The 22,687-nt window shown below is 37.1% G+C and overlaps 2 protein-coding genes across 3 annotated transcripts; both read left to right on the top strand.

The window, feature by feature from the left end:
- Positions 1-526: 526 nt before the first annotated feature.
- On the top strand, positions 527-1,479 carry LOC120203581 (transcription initiation factor TFIID subunit 11-like). The gene is made up of 2 exons (XM_039203833.1): positions 527-640; positions 1,249-1,479. Exons 1-2 carry the CDS (start codon positions 527-529, stop codon positions 1,477-1,479), a joined length of 345 nt encoding a protein of 114 aa, XP_039059764.1.
- Positions 1,480-18,146: 16,667 nt separating this feature from the next.
- LOC120203590 (protein REDUCED WALL ACETYLATION 2-like) lies at positions 18,147-22,217 on the top strand. Of its 2 annotated transcripts, none has more exons than XM_039203840.1 (16): positions 18,147-18,346; positions 18,452-18,543; positions 18,648-18,788; positions 18,873-18,929; positions 19,019-19,091; positions 19,276-19,434; positions 19,631-19,780; positions 19,877-20,132; positions 20,217-20,332; positions 20,451-20,537; positions 20,650-20,738; positions 20,827-20,889; positions 20,979-21,035; positions 21,153-21,249; positions 21,326-21,484; positions 21,934-22,217. In XM_039203840.1, exons 1-15 carry the CDS (start codon positions 18,314-18,316, stop codon positions 21,482-21,484), a joined length of 1,629 nt encoding a protein of 542 aa, XP_039059771.1. In that variant the 5' UTR covers positions 18,147-18,313; the 3' UTR covers positions 21,934-22,217. The 2 variants fall into 2 exon arrangements, with proteins under 2 accessions (XP_039059771.1, XP_039059770.1); XM_039203839.1 differs by having other exon boundaries at positions 18,148-18,346; positions 18,645-18,788.
- Positions 22,218-22,687: the final 470 nt, after the last annotated feature.

The raw sequence follows: 22,687 nt of genomic DNA, 5'->3' as shown, positions 1-22,687 counted from the left end.
CTTTCTGACACCACTTGTGGTAGGGCTACGGCTACGCTCTGATACCACCTGTCACGGGGCTAGACTTCTGTTAGTCGATTCATGTGACACTTAAACGATTTCTAGGTCGAAATGACACCTAAGTCAGTCTTATCCACGTCCTTGTGAGTCTATGGCTCACTAAGCGATGAATAAACCCTCAAGGGTTAAACAATAATGTAGAAGTAAAACTCAATTGGGGTTAATCCAAGACACCTGGGTTGAAGCAGATCTCCAAAGCACGAGCACTGTGGGAACTTTCTAAGTCACCAAGACTTGAATCACTTTGGCACTTTGAAAGAACTCATAAAGGAACACTCTCGAGGCTATCTCAGCCCTCACGATCCGCTACACAAGCCACAAAGGCTTCAACACAAATAAGAACAAGCCGACAAGGTAAGAAAGCTAGCGAGCTAGAAAGCTAGAAATAAAGAACTCAGAGAGAGTAAGAGTAAATGCCTGAGTTTTATTACTATGAAGATAATGAATCTGAATTGAATGATTACAAATGAGGGGCGGAGCTCTCTATTTATATTTGAGGCCCTCAAGATCCAACAGTCTAGATCAAAGTACATCAACGGCTTATATTGAATCCTATCTTATCAAGAACTCTACCTCTAAGGTATTTGAATTCAAATAAAACATTATCCATAATTAAATCCTTAATTATTGGATAATATTATCCTTTCTGGAATCTTTCAAGGAACATGTCATGTCTGATGGTTCTAGGCAAGCCCAACACTATGTATTATTCTTCTACAGAAATCTGTGCACACATGTCTCGGTCCGAATCCATGAGCCTTGACAAAATTGCCCCCATCAAACATGTAACACCCTCGTCACTTCTCTCGGACGTCTCGGACTTGATCCTTCATGAACTCGATCTTTTACTGACTCGTAAGCATTCTCCAAGAAACGGGCCAACTCATCGTGCCTAACAAGCCCAAAGTCTGCGCAATAGAACCCCTCTTGTGAACCTTTGCGCTAATGTCCATGGACCCAAAAGTTTAGTCCGTGACAGAAAGTCTAGCCAGTAGGTTCAATGTTTTAGTAAATAGTGACACCTTTTTATGAATATTTTACCCCCTGTACTTTCTACCAAAAAAAATATTGTACAGAATTGCTCAAAAATCAAAAGCATTTGTTTATCACAAAAATTTCCTAGTGTCCATAGGTGGCAAAGTGTTTTATTAAACATTGGTTTTGTCATTTTCTTTTACTGTTTTGTAGGAGGATATGGGAACAAAATACCTAGTTCGACTGGTGGCTCGTGTTGAAGATGAGGAAGATGCTAGTGATTTCGAACAAGACGAGAATGGTGAGGATGATGACAACAAGGATGAAGATGTTGACGATGATGAAAGTAATGGTGGAAAAATTAAAACCCCATCCAAGAGGAAGAGATCAAACAAAGATTATGAGGACGATGATAGCGGAGAAGATGATGAGCGACCCTCCTAGCGATTAGACTGGCCCCTTCATGTTGGTGTTGGTCTCTTGAAACTATGTTATTGTTTTAGGAAAGACTGATAGGATGCGTAATGATGTGAATTCTATTTTTGGATGTATTGTATCATCATGGTTCAGTACTATTATCTGTTACATTGTTGTTTTGTTATGGTAATATGCTTATCTGAGATGAAAAAGAGCATGATTGTGGGGGAGTTGCTTTAAGATTTGTGTAATTTTAGGATGCTAGTTTAAACTGAGCATGGTTTTACTAGTATGTTTATTCCTCTAAATTTCTACAGTGTTGGATAAACTTGTCTTACTGCAATATTGGATTAGGCTGGACTGGACTGTCCTATATTTTGTGAAAATGGGTTGAACTACTATTTTATCCCAAAATTAGAGAATTTATAATATATATATGTAAATACACTGCACGTTTCATTAAAATGTATCTTTAGTTTTTATATATGACTCAATTAAAAAAATAAGTATCTCAATTATTTATTGTTTAATTTTTTTTCAAACAAAAAATTTATTGTTTAAAAGTTATCATTTAAAGTGTTTGATTGTTAATAATAATTGAAAACAATTTGTTATCCAATTAATGCTTGGTGTGTATCCTATTATTTTAAAAAATGATTTTATTTAAAAAACTTAAAATCTTTAATTTTTTAACATAAAATCTTAAAATCCGTTAAACCTTTAACTCAAAATCTATTAAGTTTTTAACCCTAATATCTAAATCTTATATATTGTGGTTGAATCAATCACCATCATCCAATTCTTTTGTTGTTGGATCCTATTGTTCGATTATCTTCTGAAATTATATGTTGTTGCACATTGTCTTTAAAAAAACACGTAAACTAATTTAAACAATTATTTTTCAATAATATATGTCAGAACAGTCTTTCGGGCGGGCCCATAATTAGTCTTCGACATGGATTAAACGCTTAGAAGTCGTCACCAATAATTTATTTTATGAAAAATGGGTTGATCGGATACCTTATTTCTTACCTGAATTGTGCCTTACCAAATATGTGTCGGATTCAGGAGTCAGTTACAGTCAAGGAAGGGTTTGCACCCTTAAACTGCCCTTTCGGTACTGCATAATTTTCATTTGTCTTTAATTAAGAAAATTGAAAGTTAAAATTAAAAGGTAAAATAACGATATGAATTTTTTACCTTAGATTGATTTGAAATCATCCTTAAACAATTTTAGAAACGTGTTAGAGAGAAAAAATGAAAATAAAATAGAGAAAAGACAATATAAATAAAGAAAATAACATGAAGATAGAAAGATAAAATAAAAAGGAATAAAAAATAAAAAAATATAGAAAAAATAAATAAATAAAGTGAAAATAAAAATATATACATATATAATATAAAGTAAATAAAAAATAAAATCATGGAAAAACAATTAATATAATAATAGGCGTATAAATAAAATATTAATAGTATATATATATATAATATAATATAATTATCAGAACATTCTTTCGGGCGGGCCCGGAATTGGGCTTCGACATGGATTAAATGCTTAGAAGTCATCACCGATAATTTATTTTATGAAAAATGGGTTGATCGGATACCTTATTTCTTTCCTGAACTGCGCCTTACCAAAGATATGTCGGATTCAGGAGTCAGTTACAGTCAAGGAAGGGTTTGCACCCTTAAACTGCTCTTTCGGTACTGCGTAATTTTCAGTTGTCTTTAATTAAGAAAATTGAAAGTTAAAATTAAAAGGTAAAATAATGATATGAATTTCTTACCTTAGATTGATTTGAAATCATCCTTAAACAAGTTTAGAAACGTGTTAGAGAGGAAAAAATGAAAATAAAATAGAGAAAAGACAATAGAAATAAAGAAAATAACATGAAGATAGAAAGATAAAATAAAAAGGAATAAAAAATAAATAATATAGAAAAAATAAATAAATAAAGTGAAAATAAAAATATATACATATATAATATAAAGTAAATAAAAAATAAAATCATGGAAAAACAATTAATATAATAATAGGCGTATAAATAAAATATTAATAGTATATATATATATATATAATAATAATAAAATATAATATAATAGAAAAATAATCAAACAAAGATAATCAAAATATACATATAATAATAATAATAAGTTTATAAATAAAATATTTAAAAATATATGCATATATATAACATTATATATAACATAAAAAATAATTAAAATATATATACAATAATACGAATAATAAAAGGAAATAAATAAAAATATCTATATAATAAATAAAGGACTAATATGAATGAAAAGCCAAAATTGGGGCCAATGGAAAATGATTAGCGTCAGAATTGCAAATTAGGGGTAAAATGGAAGTTTCAAACAATAGGAGGACCAAAAGTGTAGTTTACCCTTTTTCTTTAAAAAACACGCGGATCTAACATGGGCACAGGTCAGGTCGGGTCGTGGAGGTCCGATGGGCTTAGTATAAAGCCAATTTTTTTTAAATTCTTTATTTCTCTTCTTCTTTCACGAACGACCCTCCCCTCTTTTCTGATTTATCTCATTGTTCATCCAAAAAGATGAACAAACACCGTGATTTCCAGAACACGATCGCCGCGCCACCTTGCCAGCCACCGTTCATCGGTGGTAAAAATTGTATTTTTATATATTTTTTTCAAATCTCGAAAACTTTATAAACCTAGTTTCCAAAAACCAAAACGTTACGAATGCAGATCTTGCAAACGCCTCCTTCCTCGTCCTTATCAAACCAAAAACGGAAAAAAGAAGTGAAACAAGATACATACAAGCGAACACTGAAGCAATATAGGTAAAAATACCTCTTTTATTTCTCTCTGAACCGTACAAAATGTTTCGATTTGCTCGTATTTCTTTTGGCTTTTTCGTTTGCTTGTGTACTGCTAATCTTGCGTTTAATCATGTGGGTATTTCGTGTGAAATCGTGTCTTCCAAATGTTTTAGTTTACACTTATTTATAGCAAAAGAAAATTCTATTCGTAGACTCATAGTCGAATTAGAACTCTAATGCATGTTGGTTGCTTTGGTTGTTGATGTGGGATCTTCATGCTCTCTTTACACCGAAGGAATCGGAGATGGTGGCGTGGGGACTTTAAACGAGGGAATGTCGCTCTAGGGTTTTTAGAAACCCTTGGTGCTCGGGTTTGCCTTTGAGGCTGATTCGGGTAGGGTTCCAGTGGATACGGGTCACGAGTTTGGGCTCCAAGTTAGCTGCTGATCACCAAACGGTTCTTCTGCTGGGACATCTAGGCTTCTGGGCCACTTGTACTTGTAATGGCTTTGGGTCATATGATATGTAATGGACCTGTAACATGTAACAACATTGATTAATAAAATAATAATACACATATATGATATATATATATATATATATATATATATATATAATATAAATATATATGTATATTTCGATTAGAAAAAGTGTGTCTACAGCTGCCCCTTTTTGCCAATGATCGTGTAACGGGGATATGGCAAAGATTAAAAGACACACTTTCCGCTTAACATGAATATATCCAAATATAACACCATCCATATAGGGATCAACCCCATCGAATATCCTTTGTTGTAGAGTTGAAATCCGATGTCGGGACTGGTTAGTCGATTTGGATTGAATCACGAAATTCTTCACTTTTCGTGAGGTTGAGTTGAAACTGAAAAATTCTGAGCACGGAATCCTTCGTCATGAAGTTGAAATCAAACTCAGAGTATTAGAAAGTAGCTCATGGATCGTCTTCTGGCCCAAGATACTTCGTCGTGAAGGTGAAACTTGACCTGAAGACTTTGGTATTGTCATGTTATAGATGACCCATTCGTTGTGAAGTTGAGTCAATCTGTTGGGGTACAATACCCTTCGTTGTGGAGTTGGAATCATATATGGCCCTTTCGTCGTGAAGTTGAGCCTTAGAATTGGATATCCTTCGTCGTGAAGTTGAAATCCAATGTAAGTTGCATTGATTCAAGGCCAATATCCTTTGCTGTGAAGTTGAAATTGACTCTGAAACTGGAAAGTTTATTGGCAGACACTTCTTCTTTGAGTTGGATATCCTTCATCATGAAGTTGAAATCCAATCTAGAGATGGATGCTACTTGTGTGTACGATTTCCTTCGTCGTGAAGTTGAAACCGTGGATGGCTCATTCATCGTGAAGTTGAGTCTTGACTTGAATATCCTTCGTCGTGAAGTTGAAATCCAAGCTTGTGTTGTTTCGAGTCCAATATCATTCGTTGTGAAGTTGAAATTGGCTCTAAATAAAACTGGGAAGCCCCTTCGTCGTGAAGTTGAGCTTTGAATTGGATATCATTTGTCGTGAAGTTGAAATCCAATATAAAGTTGGCACGATATCCTCCGTCGTGGAGTTGAAATCGTGGATGGCCCATTCGTTGTGTAGTTGAAATCCAAGTATTGTTTGGCTTCGAGTTAGATATCCTTCGACGTGAAGTTGAAATCTACTCTCGAGCAAATTGTGTCAGTTCAAGTCCAATATCCTTCGCTACGAAGTTGAAATTGGCTCTAGTTAAAACCTGCAAAGTTATGCATATATGTGATGTTATAGATGCAATGCTCTTAGGTATGCCTAAAATACGTATGCAAAATATGTTATTTTGGGCTATGGAGAGAAATATTGATCTCTAGTTGCCTATCTGGAATCTTGATTATGGAATCTTGAAGTTCTGATTCCCGATCCTGAATTCTTCAAATGTGTAAATATGATGTTCTTTGTTCCTTGATTTGGGAAATGCATCTCGACCATCTCAAGTATGTGCATGAGCCTTGATCGGCTTCCGGGTACCTGTACTTTTCAATGACTCTTTGTACAGTAATATACGATTATCTTTTGCATGAGTAAATAAACCATTAAGTTTAAGTTCAATCCAAGATGCTCAAGAGGAATTGATTTAGAGAAAAGATTGTCTTTATTCATAAGGGGAAAAAAACAAATAATACATGACAAACACTCTGGAAAATTAATACATGATGAGGTATGTATGAATGTCTTAGATCTCGATAATATGGGCACTTCTGAGCTGAAAAGCGTTAGGTAACCTTGAATACAGCCTTTGTCAAGGAATATTCGAAAATGTGATAACGTTCTGGAGAGCGCAATCTTTCTCCAACTTATAGAGTCTGTAGAAGATTCAGATGTCGGGATGTTTCCACTGTCAATATTCAAATTGCCCTTTCGGGTTTTTAACTTAGAACCATCCTTAGTTGCAAGACGTCCTTTGTGGGTTTTCATCTTGAACTCACCTTTTTTTTATCTTCTTTCTTTTGTTCTTTTTTCTTTCTTTTTTTTTCTAATTTAGGATGTCCTTTCGGGTTTTCACCCTAAATATTTTTCTCTTTTTTTGTTATTTTCTTTTCTTTTTTCTTTTTCTTATTCGACTTAGAACGCCCTTTCGGGTTTTCATCATAAGCGAAGTATTTCTTAACTGTATCCAAATTGATGGGATGTTGTAGCTCAGGTTCATTCATTTCAGCTAGGACAAGGACTCCTCCGGAAAAGGCCTTTTTTACGACATAAGGTCTTTCCCAATTTGGCTTCCATTTTCCTCGAAAATCTTTCTAGGCTGGCCAAATTATCTTTAGCAGCAGATCTTCTTATAGAATACTCTCGGGCGCACCTTCTTGTCATATGCTCGAATCATTCGTTTCTGATAGACTTGACCATGGTGAATGGCTTTCAGTCTCTTTTCATCTATCAGATTAAGCTGATCATATCTGGATTGTACCTATTCTACATCATCTAGTTTGACTTCTGTCAAAACTTGGAGTGACGGAATCTCTACTTCAATGGGGCAGTACTGTTTCTATTCCATAAGCTTGTGAAAATGGAGTTGCCCCAGTTGAGGTTCGTACCGAGGTTCTGTAAGCGAACAAACCAAAAGACAACTTTTCATGGCAGTCTTTGTAAGTCTTGGTTGTTTTCTCCATTATCTTCTTAATGTTTTTGTTTGTTGCTTCTGCTGCTCCGTACATCTTTTGTATGTAAGCAGTAGAGTTGTGATGCTTTATGTTGAATTGCTCACAACCAACATCCATCATCTTGTTGTTTAAGTTTGTAGCATTTTCAGTAATGATCCTTTTAGGTAAATCATACCGTCATATGATCTCTTTCTTCAAAAACTTGCATATAGTAGACTGAGTGACACTGGCATATGAAGCAACCTCAACCCATTTCGTGAAATAGTTAATTGCCATGAGAATGAACCGGTGACCATTCGAAGCCTTCGGATGGATTTGTCCGATAACATCCATGCCCCACATAGAGAAAGACCATCGTGATGTCATGTCATGAAGCGAATGAGGTGGAACATTTATTTTATCTCCGTAAATCTGACATTTATGACATCTTCTAGCGTAGTGTGGAAAAAAAATATCCGCATCTCATTATCTACCTCGACATCATATGTCCATTTGTATGTGTTCCACAAACTCCGTTATGTACTTCTTCCACTATCATCTTAGCTTCATCTACATCGACACACCTTAACAAAACCTGATCATGGCTTTTCTTGTACAAGATCTCCCCGTCAAGGACATATCCAGCTGCCATCCTTCTAATGGTTCTTTTATCGGTTTCAGTGGCTTCTTTTGGATAACTTCGATACTTGATGTACTGTAAAATTTCGTGGTACCAGGGCTTAGTTTCTTTCACTTCTTTAATTTGGTAGCAATGAGCTGGGTACTCATACGACTGCATGTTAATTGGCATCATTTCATGCTCCCCACCAGTCTTGAATACGGCTGCCAAGGTAGTAAAATCATCCTCCATTTGATTATCGTCTCTTGGCACGTAGTGGAAGGTGACTTCTTCGAAGTCTTCGAGCAGATCTAGTACTAGTTTCCGGTATTATACCAGCTTTGCATCCTTGGTTTCTCATTCTCCACGGAGCTGATAGATTACTAAGGCTGAATCTTCTTATACCCGTAAAGTTTTTATATCTTGCCCCAGTGCAACTCGAATTCCCAAGACACAGGCTTCATACTCTGCCATGTTGTTGGTACAATCGAAGTTCAGTCTGCTCATGAATGGGTAATGATTTCCTTCTGGGGAGATAAATATTGCCTCGATGCCATGTCCTAATGCATTTGATGCACCATCGAAATGCATTCTCCAGGAATCGTCGGTAAAAGTACTTGCATCTTCTAAGGTGATAACCATCAGGTCCTTATCTGGGAAGTCAAAGTCCAAAGGTTCGTAATTTTTATCGGTTTTCTTGCCAAGAAATCCGATATGCACTTCTTTTTATGGCTTTCTGACTCATATACTCGATGTCAAATTCGGACAATAGCATCTGTCATCGGGCTAACCTTCCAGATAGAGCAGGTACACCTATCATGTACTTTAAAGTGTCTAACTTGGAAATCGGCCAAGTAATGTGATACAACATGTATTGTCTAAGTCTTTTTGTAGCCTAGACTAAAGCACAACAAACCTTCTCGATAGAGGATATCTTGCCTCGCAATCGGTGAACTTCTTGCTCAGATAATAGATGACAATTTCCTTTCTTCCAGATTCGTCATGTTGACCCAGGACACACCCCATTGAGTTCTCGAATATGGATAGATACAAGAAAAGAGGTTTGTCTGGGATAAGGGATATCAGGATAGGAGTGCGAGACAAATACTCTTTTACTTTTTTGAATGTAATCTGGCAATTTTCATCCCATACTCCTGGGTTGTTCTTTCGGAGAAGACGGAAGATTGGGTCACATTTGTCGGATAACTGAGATATGAATCGTGATATGTAGTTCAATCTACCCAGAAAACCTTAGACTTCTTTTTGTGTTAGTGGTGGAGGTAGACTCTAGATAGCCTTAACTTTATCGGGATCGACTTCGATGCCTTTTTTGCTGACCATGAAGTCTAATAGTTTCCCGGATATTACCCCGAAAGTACACTTGCTAGGGTTTAAACGTAGATGAAACTTCCTCAATCTCTAGAAAAAACTTTCTCAAGTTCTCGACATGTTCATTCTCGGTTTGTGCCTTGACAATCATGTCGTCGATATAAACCTCGATTTCTTTATGTATCATGTCATAGAACAGGGTCACCATAGCTCTCTGATATGTTGCCCCAATATTCTTCAATCCGAAGGGCATCACCTTGTAGCAGAAAGTTCCCCACATTGTGATGAACGTGATCTTCTCCATGTATTCATGATGCATCTTGATCTGATTATATCCCGAGAATCCATCTATGAATAAAAAGAAAGTGTTCCTGGCTGTATTTCCACCAATGTATCAATGTGAGGTAGAGGGAAGTTATCTTTAGGGCTTGCCTTGTTAAGGTCTCGGTAATCGACACACATGCGTACTTTCCTATCTTTCTTAGGAACAGACGCTATGTTGGCTACCCACTCCGGATACTTGGCCACTTAAAGAAAATCGACATCAAATTGCTTCTTTACCTATTCTTTGATCTTAAGGAGCATTTCTGGTCGTATTCTCCTTAGCTTTTGCTGCCAGGGTTTGCATTCTGGCTTAATTGGCAGTTTGTGGACTACCATATCTGTGTCTAACCCCGACATGTCTTGATACGACCAGGCGAACACGTCTCTGTATTCTAGAAGTAAGACTATCAGGTTTTGTCTTGCTTCAGTCGAAAGAGTTGTGGAGATTTTAACCTCCTTTCTGTCCTCTTCAGTGCCCAGATTCAAGATTTTGATTGTCTCCTCATGTGACAATATTTGTTTATCTTCTCTTTCTACCATTCTCAATAATTCGGTAGGTAAGTTACACTCATATTCATTGTTGCATTCATCAAATTCCCCGAGACAAATGACCGATTCAAAGTCTACACCTGAATCAGGATCATCAGTGCCTACATTATAGTTATCTAGGGACCTAAAAACCAAGTCAAAACTGATCGAGTTTCCAGTTAATCTGGCTATCATTCTTTCCTGGTTCTTCTGGATTTCCTTTCTCTTTTCTTGATAACTGGCTAAAAACCAAGTCCAAACTGATCGAGTTTTGAAATGGGAAAGACTGATTGATCATTTCTTATAAAAACTTCCCAAACCCTCTTCCAGTTTTTACGCCTCTTCCCAAAGTCTGTATGATTTCCATTCTGGTATACTTGGAGAGTCGGGGTTTAGGGATTCTTTTTCCTTCTGCCACGAATATGACATTCACAAACTCCAAGGAACAGAATGAGCATTATACCGCTTCCTCGTCTACTTTGATGTATGTGGCCTCAATGGTTACACTTGCCACGATATATTCCTCATCATTGATGATTACTAGAGCCCCGTCAATAACAAATTTAACTTTTTGATGCAGTGTTGATGGTACTGCACCTGCTTGATGAATCCATGACCTTCTCAAAAAATAGTTATATGACGGCATGATATCCATCACTAGGAACTCGACATCAAAGGTGGCAGGTCCGATGGTCAACGTCACCTCGATCTTACCAATAGTCTCTCTCTTAGTCCCATCAAATGCTCAGACCACGTTCTGGCCATTTCTCATATATGAGGTATCTATTAGTAGCCTTTTCAATATGACTAAAGGTATCACGTTCAGGGTCGAGCCATTGTCGATCAACATACTTGGTAGGGCATGCCCCTTGCAATTCGTAGTGATATGCAATGCCTTTGTTTGACCTCTTCCTCCGGATGGAATCTCATCATTCGAAAATGAGATGAGATTATCAGCTTGAATATTGTTCACCAGTCGATCCATCTTGCTAACTGGTATGTTTTGTGGCACGAACGTTTGATTCAGGACTTTCAACTGTACCTCCCGATGTGTATCTGAGTTTAAGAATAGTGCCAACATTGAAGTGCACGTTGACAAGTTATGGAGCTGTTCTACAACACTGTACTCGCTATGCTTCAGGAATTTGAGGAATTCTTTAGCTTCTTTCTCCTTTATAGGTTCGCTTATAGCCAACACGTATTCTTTGAACGGCTCAAGTGGTCTCTGCCCCGCTTTTCTATCACATTCTTTAGAAGTACTCACATGGAATTCGTACTTCCATGTCACTTATCTACTGTCCTTGTATTGAAAAGGTCGAGGTGATGTGATCACCACTTTGGCTGGTGTTGTTGTTGTTGTCTTTGCTTTAGGGGTAATTATCAAAGGACTACCCACCCGAATCTTTTGTCTGATGATTCTCCGGTAGCGCAAACGTCTACTTCCGTGGAATCCTGAATTTCTTCATAAAATTCCAGTTCTTTCTGGTCCATCATGAGCTGGACTAACAATATAAATTATGGGCACCCTTGCACTTCATGCCCTTCTTCGTTGTGGTAACAATAATGGTTACCCTCTTCATTCCTTACTGCACATGATTGGGGTGCAAGAAGCCCCGTCTTTACCATTTGGCTCCATACCCAAGCCAAAGGAGCTTTAACCTCCGAAACACTAGTTTTGATTCTCCTGCTGATCTCGGTGGTGACTGCATTGATTCCAGTCTTCAGATGATTAGGCAGGCAATTCTGGGCGACGTTCGGTGTTCCGGAGTTGAAATGGATCCAATTCTTGTTCCGCATTCGTTGTACAAGCCTTTTGAATGCAAGACAATTTTTGATTGAATGCCCCTGCACACCGCCATGATATACACATTGAGCGTTCTCGTCAAACAATCTTGGGTAAGGGGGCTTGATTGGATCCATAGGGTAAGGTGACACCACGTGAGTGTCGAAGAGCTGTTGGTACAACTCTTTGTATGTCATGGGAATCTTTCCCTTTCCTTTCTTGGTTTTCTCTGAGTTTGGTTAGAAGTACCGGATGGTAAAGCAACAATAGTTTTTGAACTTGAGATCGTAACACCTTTATTAGCGTTGTAGGTGTTGACATTGTTGATCTCTCGGTCCTTGTTCTTAATGGGATGTTTTTTACTAGAGTCTCATCCCTCAATTTTTCCTTATTTGATGGCCAATTCGATCATTTCACCGGCCATGACTAGATTTGAGAAACTTTTCGATGTGATTGCCACTAGGTGCCCGAAGTAATGTGCCTTCAGGGTCTGTACAAATAACTTTCTAGTTTCATTTTCATCCAAGGGTGGATGAATTTACACAGACAAATCCCTCATCTCTGTGCGTACTGTCGGAAACTCTCGTTATGCTTCTTCTCTAGCCTCTGTAGCATAACTCGATCTGGTTTCATATCATTAATATGCTTGTATTGCTCTAAGAAAGACTTAGCTGTGTACCACCGGATAGCTGAACCGGACAGACTCTTCTAGAAACAGTGGATCAGATGTTGATCACTTCCCCCATATCCTATCATCTTTCGACAGAACATAGTGATGTGGGCTGAAGTGCAGCTATTCCCGTAGAACTTCTCGAACTCCGGGACTTTGAATTTTGGTGAAAGTACCAAATCAAGAACCAAGCTCAACTCTATTACATCCACCCTATAATATTTGTGGTCCCCTTTTACCATCTTCATATGGTCTTCCAACATTCTGATCTTCTATTCCATCTTCTTTTCCTTATCATCTTCGTCAAAATCTGAGATAGGGCAGTCGTCCGGATGACTGTCAGGGTTGGTTGCAGAAGTTTGTATATTTACAACCGATATAGCTTTCCCTTTGGTAGCAGATGAGTCCCCATGCAGTCCGGGAAAGATCTCTGATGAGACAACAACTTGTGAGGTTGGTGGTATAGCTACCCTCTCGGATGAACCTCCCCTGAGTGCACTAGCTTGCTGTAAACTTGACAACTTGGCTACGATTTGATCAACTAAAGACTCTTGAGTAGATGATGGGCTGCCTTTTGTACTTGATCCAGGAAATCTTGGATGACTGTGTCTCTGGCCTTCACCCTTTGCTGTGCTTGCTCCCAACAAAAACGCCACTGTAAACCTCCGTCAAAAGGTACTATATGAAGCTCGCTCGCTTGCTTCTTGAACCCATCTACAATAGCTTCTAACTCAGCTATTTTCTTGCCATCTCTCCCATGTTGTTTCTCTAGATCAATCACCCAGATTCTCAAGCGTTGGTTCTGATGTTGACTATCTGCTAAGCGCCTTTGAGCAGTCTTTAACTGTTCCTTCCAAGCTCTCTCATCAATACCCTTGAACTTCCTTTTCAGGCTGTGAGCTTCGTCTTTCCAGTATTCAAAGGTCACTTTCAACTTGGAGTTATCATTGACTTTATCTTGATACCCCTTTCTCAAGTCTTCGAGCTCGAAACGGACTTTCTTCTGTTCTTTCTCCAGTTTGTCTGCTCGATCTTTCTGAGTGTCGGCATCTAGTTTCCACTGATAGCGTTCAGCTTCAAGTTCCCTTACCCTCAGCTTCAAGTTCCCCTACCCTCTGCTTCAGATCATTATTCACAGCTTCAAATTCTGCTTTTGATATCTCAAGTTCGGAAGAGACATGCCTGAGATGTTCCTCCATGGTTTGGGTGTCCTCACAATCTAGCACCGGGATGTTGTCATTTTTCCTTAATCTTCGCCACTCCAAATAATCCTGAGTAAGCATGTTTTTGGCAGCTACGACATCCATCTGGAACACTCTCTTCCATGACTCGAACACCTCTTTGATCATCTTCTTATAGTTATCACCATGGTACACAAACTCTGATGCATATAATTCGTATGTGGCTGGAACAAACTGACGTGCCACATACTGTCGAAGTGCCAATAACGGAGAATATCCAACTCTGTCCCATAGTCTAATTAAGGTCATAGTGTCGGAATCCCCACACTGGAAAAGAATGCCACTGTAGAACAACTAGGGGGCTCTCCAGGCAATGTCCCGGTCTTGAAGATGAGTGAATATTTTCATCCACTTTTCATTTGATGCGCCTTCATGCCATTTCATAATGATAAACTCTCCCAAAGGTAAATAGGTGGTGCTGAAAAGACGGTAGGCAACCTCGTTAGTCTTCCAGAAGTGGCTGTGAATCCAGACTTAAAGGAGCTGAACACACCCAATGAACCTTCCTCCACCAGTTCTTCTACAATGATTGAGGGACTGAAAGGTCTAGGCTAAGATGGTCGGTGCTGGGTTGACTAGCCTCGGAAGTTGTTCAAATAATTCCACCACGGCTGCGTCGATGCAACCTTGGCCAGTCCGTTCTTGAAAGGCTGACTCTTAATGTGTTTGATATATGCATTCTCTAGTCTGATGCTTTCGCAGTGCAGTAGTATAGTTTACTCTTCGATAGTGGGCACCATGTCCTCCCAGTTAAAAGTGAAGCAGTTGTACCTTGGATTCCAGAATTGAATCAGGGTTCTGATCAAGGGCGCATCTATCTTGACATGGAGTAAGAGGGCGATATCACATATCGTTGCTGAACTTCTGCTTTCGGTTACCCTTCCAAATATCCCAAATATTTCGCAGCTCTTGGACATCGTTATGTTTCAGGCTGACAGAGGCGTAACTAACCAGATCTGACACATAGTTCCCCTAAAGACAATCTCTCTTCTCTTTCTGAGTCTTCTCGGACCATAGTCGTACCTCGGCATTTTTAATCTCTTGTATTACAATACCTTTGTTCATTAATTCAGATTATTTGGGTGTAATAAACTCTTTTTAGGGATCAATAGCCTCTTTTATTATGCAAATGCTAATAAGGACAAACACGAAAGTAAAAAATTAGTAAAAATAAGGAAAAAATAGTAATGAAAGTAAAGAAAAATAAATGAAAGAAAAAAAAGAAAACAACATAGTTAGGGTAAAAATATCCTAGGGCTTGAAATGTGGTTTCGGGGTAGGCTCTAATTCTTCATAGTCTCCCGGATTAGGTTCTAAAAAGGTACCCGAGTTCTCCTTGCTGGTTCCCCCTTAGGTTTGCCAGACCCTTAGTCTTGAACCCATTATAGGCTCGTGTGGACTAAGTTAAACTCGAGAGGAAACATTCCCTTATGCCCGTACGGTGAATAAATTCACATGAAGACATAAGGTATATGAATCCCGAAAGCTACTTGCTAGGACCACATGGTGAATAAATTCACACGAAATCGTCGCTTTCACCCCTACTTAAATAAGGTTCGGAGCTCGGGTATAGAGCCTTAGATGAAAAACAAGTTTGGGCTGAAATCATTAGAAAATTGTTAGTACAACTATTTACTCGAAAATATAATCAAAAGTAAGCAATAAGGATTGAAATGTTACCTTAAAATTTAAATTTACCATTTTCGTTAAAAATACAACTTGAAATTACCTTAGCCTGACTCACTTACTTGTCCCCACTGGAGTCGCCAAGCTGTCGGAACCGTCTTTCAGGTGGGCCTGAAATTGGGCTTCGACTTGGATTAAATGCTTAGGAGTCGCCACCGATAATTTATTTTATGAAAAATAGGTTGATCGGATACCTTATTTCTACCTGATCTGCGTCTTACCAAAGATGTGTCGGATTCGGGAGTCGGTTACAGTCAAGGAAGGGTTAGCACCATTGAACTGCCCTTTCAGTACTACGTAATTTCCAGTTATCTTTAATTAAGAAAATTGAAAGTTAAAATTAAAAGGTAAAATAACAATCCGAATTTCTTACCTTAGATTGATTTGAAATCATCCTTAAACAAATTCAGAAACATGTTAGAGAGAAAAAATGAAAATAAAATAGAGAAAATACAATGGAAATAAAGAAACTAACATGAAGATAGAAAGATAAAATAAAAGGGAAAAATAAAAAAATATAGAATAAATAAATAAAGTAAAAATAAAAATATATACATATACAATATAAAGTAAATAAAAAATAAAATCAGGGAAAAACAATTAATATAATAATAGGCGTATAAATAAAATTTTAATAGTATACATATATATATATAATAAAATATAATAAAAAAATAATCAAACAAAGATAATCAGAATATATGTATAATAATAATAACAAGTTTATAAATAAAATATTTAAAAATATATTCATATATATAACGATATATATAACATAAAAAAATAATTAAAATATATATACAATAATACGAATAATAAAAGGAAATAAATAAATAAATATATATAATAAATAAAGGACTAATATGAATGAATAGCTAAAATTGGGGCCAAATTTGGAAAATGATTAGCGTCAGAATTGCAAATTAGGGGTGAAATGAAAGTTTCAAACAATAGGGGGACCAAAAGCGCGATTTACCCTTTTTCTTTAAAAAACACGCAGATCTAACATGGGCACGGGTCGGGTCGTGGAGGTCCGATGGGCTTAGTATAAAGCCAATTTGTTTTTAAAATTCTTCATTTCTCTCATTCTTCCACGAACGCCCTCCCCTCTTTTATGATTTCTCTCATTATTCATCCAAAAAGATGAATAGACACCGTGATTTCCAAAACACGGACGCCTCGCCGCCGCCGTTCATCGGTGGTAAAAATTGTATTTTTATATTTTTTTCAAATCTTGAAAGCTTTTTAAACCTAGTTTCCAAAAACCAAAACGTTTTTTAAAAAACATAAGCCTCGGGGCTAGATCTACGAATGCAGATCTCGCAAACGCCCTTGTTCCTCGGCTTTTTCGAAGCAAAAACGAAAAAAATAAGTGAAACAAGCCATATGCAAGCGAGAACCGAAGCAATATAGGTAAAAATACCTCTTTTATTTCTCTTTAAACCGTATAAAATGTTTCGATTTGCTCGTATTTCCTTTGGCTTTTTCATGTGCTTGTGTAATGCTAATCTTGCATGTAATCGTGTGGGTATTTCGTGTGAAATCGTGTCTTCCAAATGTTTGAGTTTACACTTATTTATAGCAAAAGAAAATTCTATTCTTAGACTCCTACTCGAATTAGAACTCTAATGCGTGTTGGTTGCTTTGGTTGTTGATGTGGGATCTTCGTGCTCTCCTTGCGCCGAAGGAATCGGAGTTGGTGGCGTGCGGCGTGGGGACTTCAAACGAGGGAACGACGCTCTAGGGTTTCTAGAAACCCTTGGTGCTCGGGTTTGCCTTGGAGGTTGATTCGGGTAGGGTTCCAGCGGATACAGGTCATGGGTTTGGGCTCCAAGTTAGCTGCTGATCACCAGACGAGTCTTCTACTGGGCCATTTGAGCTTTTGGGGTTTTGGGCCACTTGTACTTGTAATGGCTTTGGGTCATATGATATGTAATGGATCTGTAACATGTAACAACATTGATTAATAAAATAATAATACACATATATGATATATATAATATATAATATATATATATATATATATATATATATATATATTTCGATTAGAAAAAGTGTGTCTACAATATATATAAACTAAAGAGCTCAAGCATTGAAGGGCTAGAGTTGGATTAGAATGGTATGGGATGATGAAAAATGGGCCCGGAATAGAGAGTGGCATGAGAGGCATAGAATTGGAATAGGGATGTGGCGCGGTGATTAATCACTTCACTGTTCACCCTCACCCCATTAATGTCGGTGGAACACGCTCTTCACAATTTTCCTAAGAGCTCATGCTCATCCATCGACACTTCAGTCACGCGTCCTCTTTAATCATTTATTTCTCTTTGATTAATTACTCCATTATTTAATGATATCTATTAACTATCTAATTTAAAATTCCCTTCAACATCTGACGCTTAAAATACAATCATGAATTTAATTTTTTTAATAAAAAAACATAGGTCTCTCATTTCTCAACTCTACATTGGACTTACTTATAATTAACAATACTAATTAATTAAATAATTTCATTTTCATTTATTTATTCCTGGTTCTCCACAGGCACTGTTAGTCTCCGAAACCAAATCCATCTGCCCCTGTTCTTCGCTTCCTCGTCTTATCATTCCCTCTTCAAAACAACCAGGTTTCTATCAGATCTGCAATCTTTTCTTTTATTAAATCGATTCTTCACCCTCAAATGCACCTTCTTTTGGCAGCGTGACTTCACTTGTCATATTTTTCTCTTTTACTGAAAATTCCAAATCATGGCGATCGTCGGCCCCATCACTCCCGGTCAGGTACGTTTCCACTCACTCACCATTCTCATCAGCTCTCGGATCTTGCATTCTAAACATTTTTTTCTTAAATTATTATGAAATGTTGTTGTTTGGATTATTTTTTAGGTTTCGTTTTTTCTCGGCATATTTCCGGTGATTTCAGCTTGGATCTACGCGGAATATTTACAATACAAGAAAAATACATCCGCATCCAAAGCGTAAGCTCTGAATTTCTACATTTTGTAATTTTATTTTTAAAAATTAATTAATGTATTTTATTGGTGAAATGCTTATTTGTTTTTCTTCGTATTTCTGTTAGTAGGCACTCCGATGTGAATTTAGTCGAAATCGGAAATGGTGCCGTTAAGGAGGAAGACAGAGCGATTTTATTGGAAGGCGGGGGTCTTCAATCCGGTTCTCCTAAAGCGCGGTCTTCAACATCTTCCTTTTCGCCAATTCTCAAGTTTGTCATCGGAGCATTGATTTTTTTTTCATATGTTTTATATTTAGATGGGTTGCCGAATTTATATGATTCGATTTTGTTAAGGTTTCTTATGATGGACGAGACTTTCTTGGTTGAGAATCGGTTGACGCTTCGAGCTATGTAAGTGAACTTTCAGTTTGTTGATTAATATTATGTAATTTAACTTGACCTCCCTTTGTATAATTGTTTTTGTATTTACCATCTTATAGATCTGAATTGGGTGTCCTTTTGGTATACTATTACCTATGCGATCGCACTGATGTGTTTGCCTCTTCGCAAAAGGTGAAGATGATTACTTCATTATAATATTTCATAGTTATATTATTTCAAGTTGTAGGAGGAAATGATAAAAATGTGAAAACTTCTTAACTACATTTCAAATTTAGTTTTCATTGCAATAACCAATCGTTTAAAATGGTGTTATCACTTGCTAATTAAGTTTCTTATTCATTATATGTCTCTGCAGAATTACAATCGGGATCTTTTCTTGTTCCTCTACTTTCTTCTCATCATAGTTTCCGCAATAACTTCATTCAAGATACACCATGATAAGTCACCATTTTCAGGGAAATCTATACTTTATTTGAACAGACATCAAACTGAGGAGTGGAAAGGTTGGATGCAGGTTTGTAATTCTTTGAAATGATGTAGTAAATCTGTAAAATCTTCTTCTTGAGAGATTTGTCTAGTTATGGTAGAATATGATTGTCTTGAAACTGCAAACACTTTTGGCTGATACTGCTTATGCTTCAAATGTTCTAGCATTGCTACACAAGGATCGGTATGCTTATGCTTACTTTTTTTCTCCTTTTATTTTACAGGTACTATTTTTGATGTACCATTACTTTGCAGCTACAGAGATTTATAATGCTATCCGACTTTTCATTGCTGCTTATGTGTGGATGACTGGATTCGGAAATTTCTCATATTATTATGTGCGCAAAGATTTCAGTCTTGCTAGGTTTGCACAGGTATGGCGTATGAGTTCCCCTAAAGTGAATAATATCTGAACTCATGATAACATCTCCTTGTTCCAAGTTCCAACATTGAGTATTTTGGCTGAACAGATGATGTGGCGGCTCAATTTCTTGGTATTCTTTTGCTGTGTCATCCTCAATAATAGTTACATGTTGTACTATATATGCCCCATGCATACTCTATTCACCCTTATGGTTTATGGGGCACTTGGTATTCTGAACAAGTACAATGAGAAAGGATCAGTCATTGCTATAAAAATCATTGCCTGCTTCTTGGTAGTTATCCTAGTCTGGGAAGTGCCTGGAGTGTTTGAAGTCCTCTGGAGCCCATTTACCTTTTTCCTTGGTGGGTAACTTTCCAAAGTATAATCTATATTTAAGCAATTTTCTGTCATATTGGTGACAAATATATAAATAAAAACTGTTTCAGGATATACTGATCCCTCAAAGCCTAATCTTCCTCGCATGCATGAGTGGCATTTCCGCTCAGGCCTTGATCGTTACATTTGGATTATTGGAATGATATATGCTTATTACCATCCAGCTGTAAGTTCTGATGCAATTATTTTTCATCTTTTCATTGTATCTTCTTGGTATGAATTAATGCAATTTGTTTAGGAATAATGTACTTAGTTGGTAGCTATATTGGAATTTACTATTGCAGGTTGAACGGTGGTTGGAAAAACTCGAGGAAACAGAGGTGAAGAGGAGAGTATCCATCAAAGTAGCAGTGTCGATAATCGCCCTTACGGTATCATATCTATGCCTTTTAATTTGCATTCCTCTTCTTCAAAAAAAAAAATTTGCATTCCTCTTCTTAGAATTTCCATCTATTATTCATGAAGTTCTAATAAAATTTGTAGGTTGGATTTCTCTGGTTCGAGCACATTTACAAGCTCGACAAGATCACTTACAATAAGTACCATCCTTATACGTCATGGATCCCAATAACGTAGGTCCTCATATTGACTGTGTTGATATTTGACGTATCTGAATGTTTTGGCATTTACTGATCAACTCTTGTTCCTTATTTTCATCAGTGTTTATATATGTTTAAGAAATGTTACCCAGTCCTTCAGAAGCTACAGTTTAACCCTTTTTGCGTAAGTAGCCTTTAATTCATCTCTTCTTTTATCTTTTTACTTTCTAAATATCAACGAGGTCAAACTAATATTTTTCTTTTGTTTTCCAGTTGGCTTGGAAAGATTACACTGGAGACCTATATCTCACAGATCCACATCTGGCTAAGGTAAGTTGAGGTTGATGTCATGAGAATTCTTGGCGTTTCGGCTGTTTGCGATGAGTTGATCCTTTATTCAGACTTATATCATAGCTTACACTATCTTAATATCCGTTTAATGTGCAGATCCGGGGTTCCAGATGGTCAGCCTAAGCTGCTGCTTTCTCTGATCCCAGACTTCCCGATGTTGAATTTCATGCTTACTACTTCCATATACCTTGCAGTAAGTAAACTTGTGTCATCGTCGGGGACTTCAAATATCTCTTTAGTCACCACTGAAAAGTTTCTCTTGTCTGCAGATATCTTACAGACTCTTTGATTTAACAAATATACTGAAGTCAGCTTTTGTGCCAACCAAAGACAACAAGCGCCTCATCCACAACTTAATTACTGGTGTTGTAATCTCCAGCATATTATACTCGCTATCTTTCATGTTCCTCAGAATCCCTCGGATGTAGGTAAGATTTCTTCTTCAATTCTATCACCGTGAGTATACTTGTCAGTTTTTATTGGAACATGAAAACTTAACCCAATTAATTGGAATCTGAACCCTAGCCAAACCTATTTGAGCTAAGAGTTTTAACAATCTGTGTTAGCTGAACTCGAATCCGATTGCTACCCAAAATAACCTGAGCTCAACTTGCAAACTCAAATGACAACCTTAAATGATCCAAACTCAAAATGACTTGAATAGTAAACCAAATGATTTAAACTCAAAATGGCCTAAACCCAAAACAACTCAAACTGATTCAAACCTGAAATTGAGCCAATCACAAAGTGACTCAGAAATTTTAGAACTCCAATTGATCCTACCAAAGCCAGCCCCGTCCAATTTATGGGTCAACCTGAGAGAAAACATAAGTTAAAATATCTGATTCGACAGCCTTCATTATATTCTAATTTGCAGGTGTGATGATTACAAGTATAGAAATACTAGAAAGCTGTCACGACAACCTTGTTCATCACTGTGCCATTGGAAGTGTAATACCTTAGCAATAGAAACTTAAAATTGCAGAACTCAATTGGAGGAGTCCTCGTTTTATCGATCAGATGCTGGGGAATCTTGGAATATGCGAGTAAGGGGAGGATCTAAATTCAGTATAGAGCCTCTAATTTGAGGTTTGTTAGTTTTGTTCTTTCTGATTGTTTTCCGTAGAACACTACAATATAGTAACTTAATTCATTACCATGTTTAAAATTCATCTTATGAAATAAAATTTGCCTTTAATTAATATGTATTACATTTACCCTGCATTTGTTTTATTAATCTAGGAATCAAGGAACCGAAAAATAATAATAAAAAAGTAATAGAAAGGTAAGAAAACACTCTAGAATCCGATTGCAGGAGCAAGGTCAACAATGCAGCATCTTTTCCAGCATAGACCGTAGCAGATAGTTCCTCAGAAAATATGCACAATAACATAGGGGCCAATCTAATCATAATGTTAAAGAAAGTAGGATGAATAACTTCAAACTCGATTATTTGTAATCAAGCTTGGATTAATATTGATCTGTTCCATGAGTTATTTTAGTCGAGTGATTCGAGATGAGTTAGATTTCAGCTCAACAATGTCAGACCCAACTCAAGTAACTAGTGCGCGTAGGAGATGCCACAGTCCTGAATCGGCTGAAGCCATGGGTTTCACCCACGGGATTCGGTT

Source organism: Hibiscus syriacus, unplaced genomic scaffold, assembly GCF_006381635.1.
Source record: "Hibiscus syriacus cultivar Baekdansim isolate YM2019G1 unplaced genomic scaffold, ASM638163v2 tig00010050_pilon, whole genome shotgun sequence".
In the NCBI taxonomy this organism is placed as follows: domain Eukaryota; kingdom Viridiplantae; phylum Streptophyta; class Magnoliopsida; order Malvales; family Malvaceae; genus Hibiscus; species Hibiscus syriacus.
Note: the sequence above shows the minus strand (reverse complement) of the source record. Positions and strands in the feature narration are given on the sequence as shown.

Excerpts from the sequence above, each read along its gene's own strand:
- LOC120203581 (XM_039203833.1), top strand. The coding sequence starts at position 527 with ATGAGGGGCGGAGCTCTCTATTTATATTTGAGGCCCTCAAGATCCAAC. Across the intron at positions 641-1,248 it reads TCAAGAACTCTACCTCTAAG|GAGGATATGGGAACAAAATA; the intron begins GTATTTGAATTC and ends ACTGTTTTGTAG.
- LOC120203590 (XM_039203839.1), top strand. The coding sequence starts at position 18,314 with ATGGCGATCGTCGGCCCCATCACTCCCGGTCAG. Across the intron at positions 20,333-20,450 it reads ATGCTTATTACCATCCAGCT|GTTGAACGGTGGTTGGAAAA; the intron begins GTAAGTTCTGAT and ends TTACTATTGCAG. Across the intron at positions 21,250-21,325 it reads CTACTTCCATATACCTTGCA|ATATCTTACAGACTCTTTGA; the intron begins GTAAGTAAACTT and ends TCTTGTCTGCAG.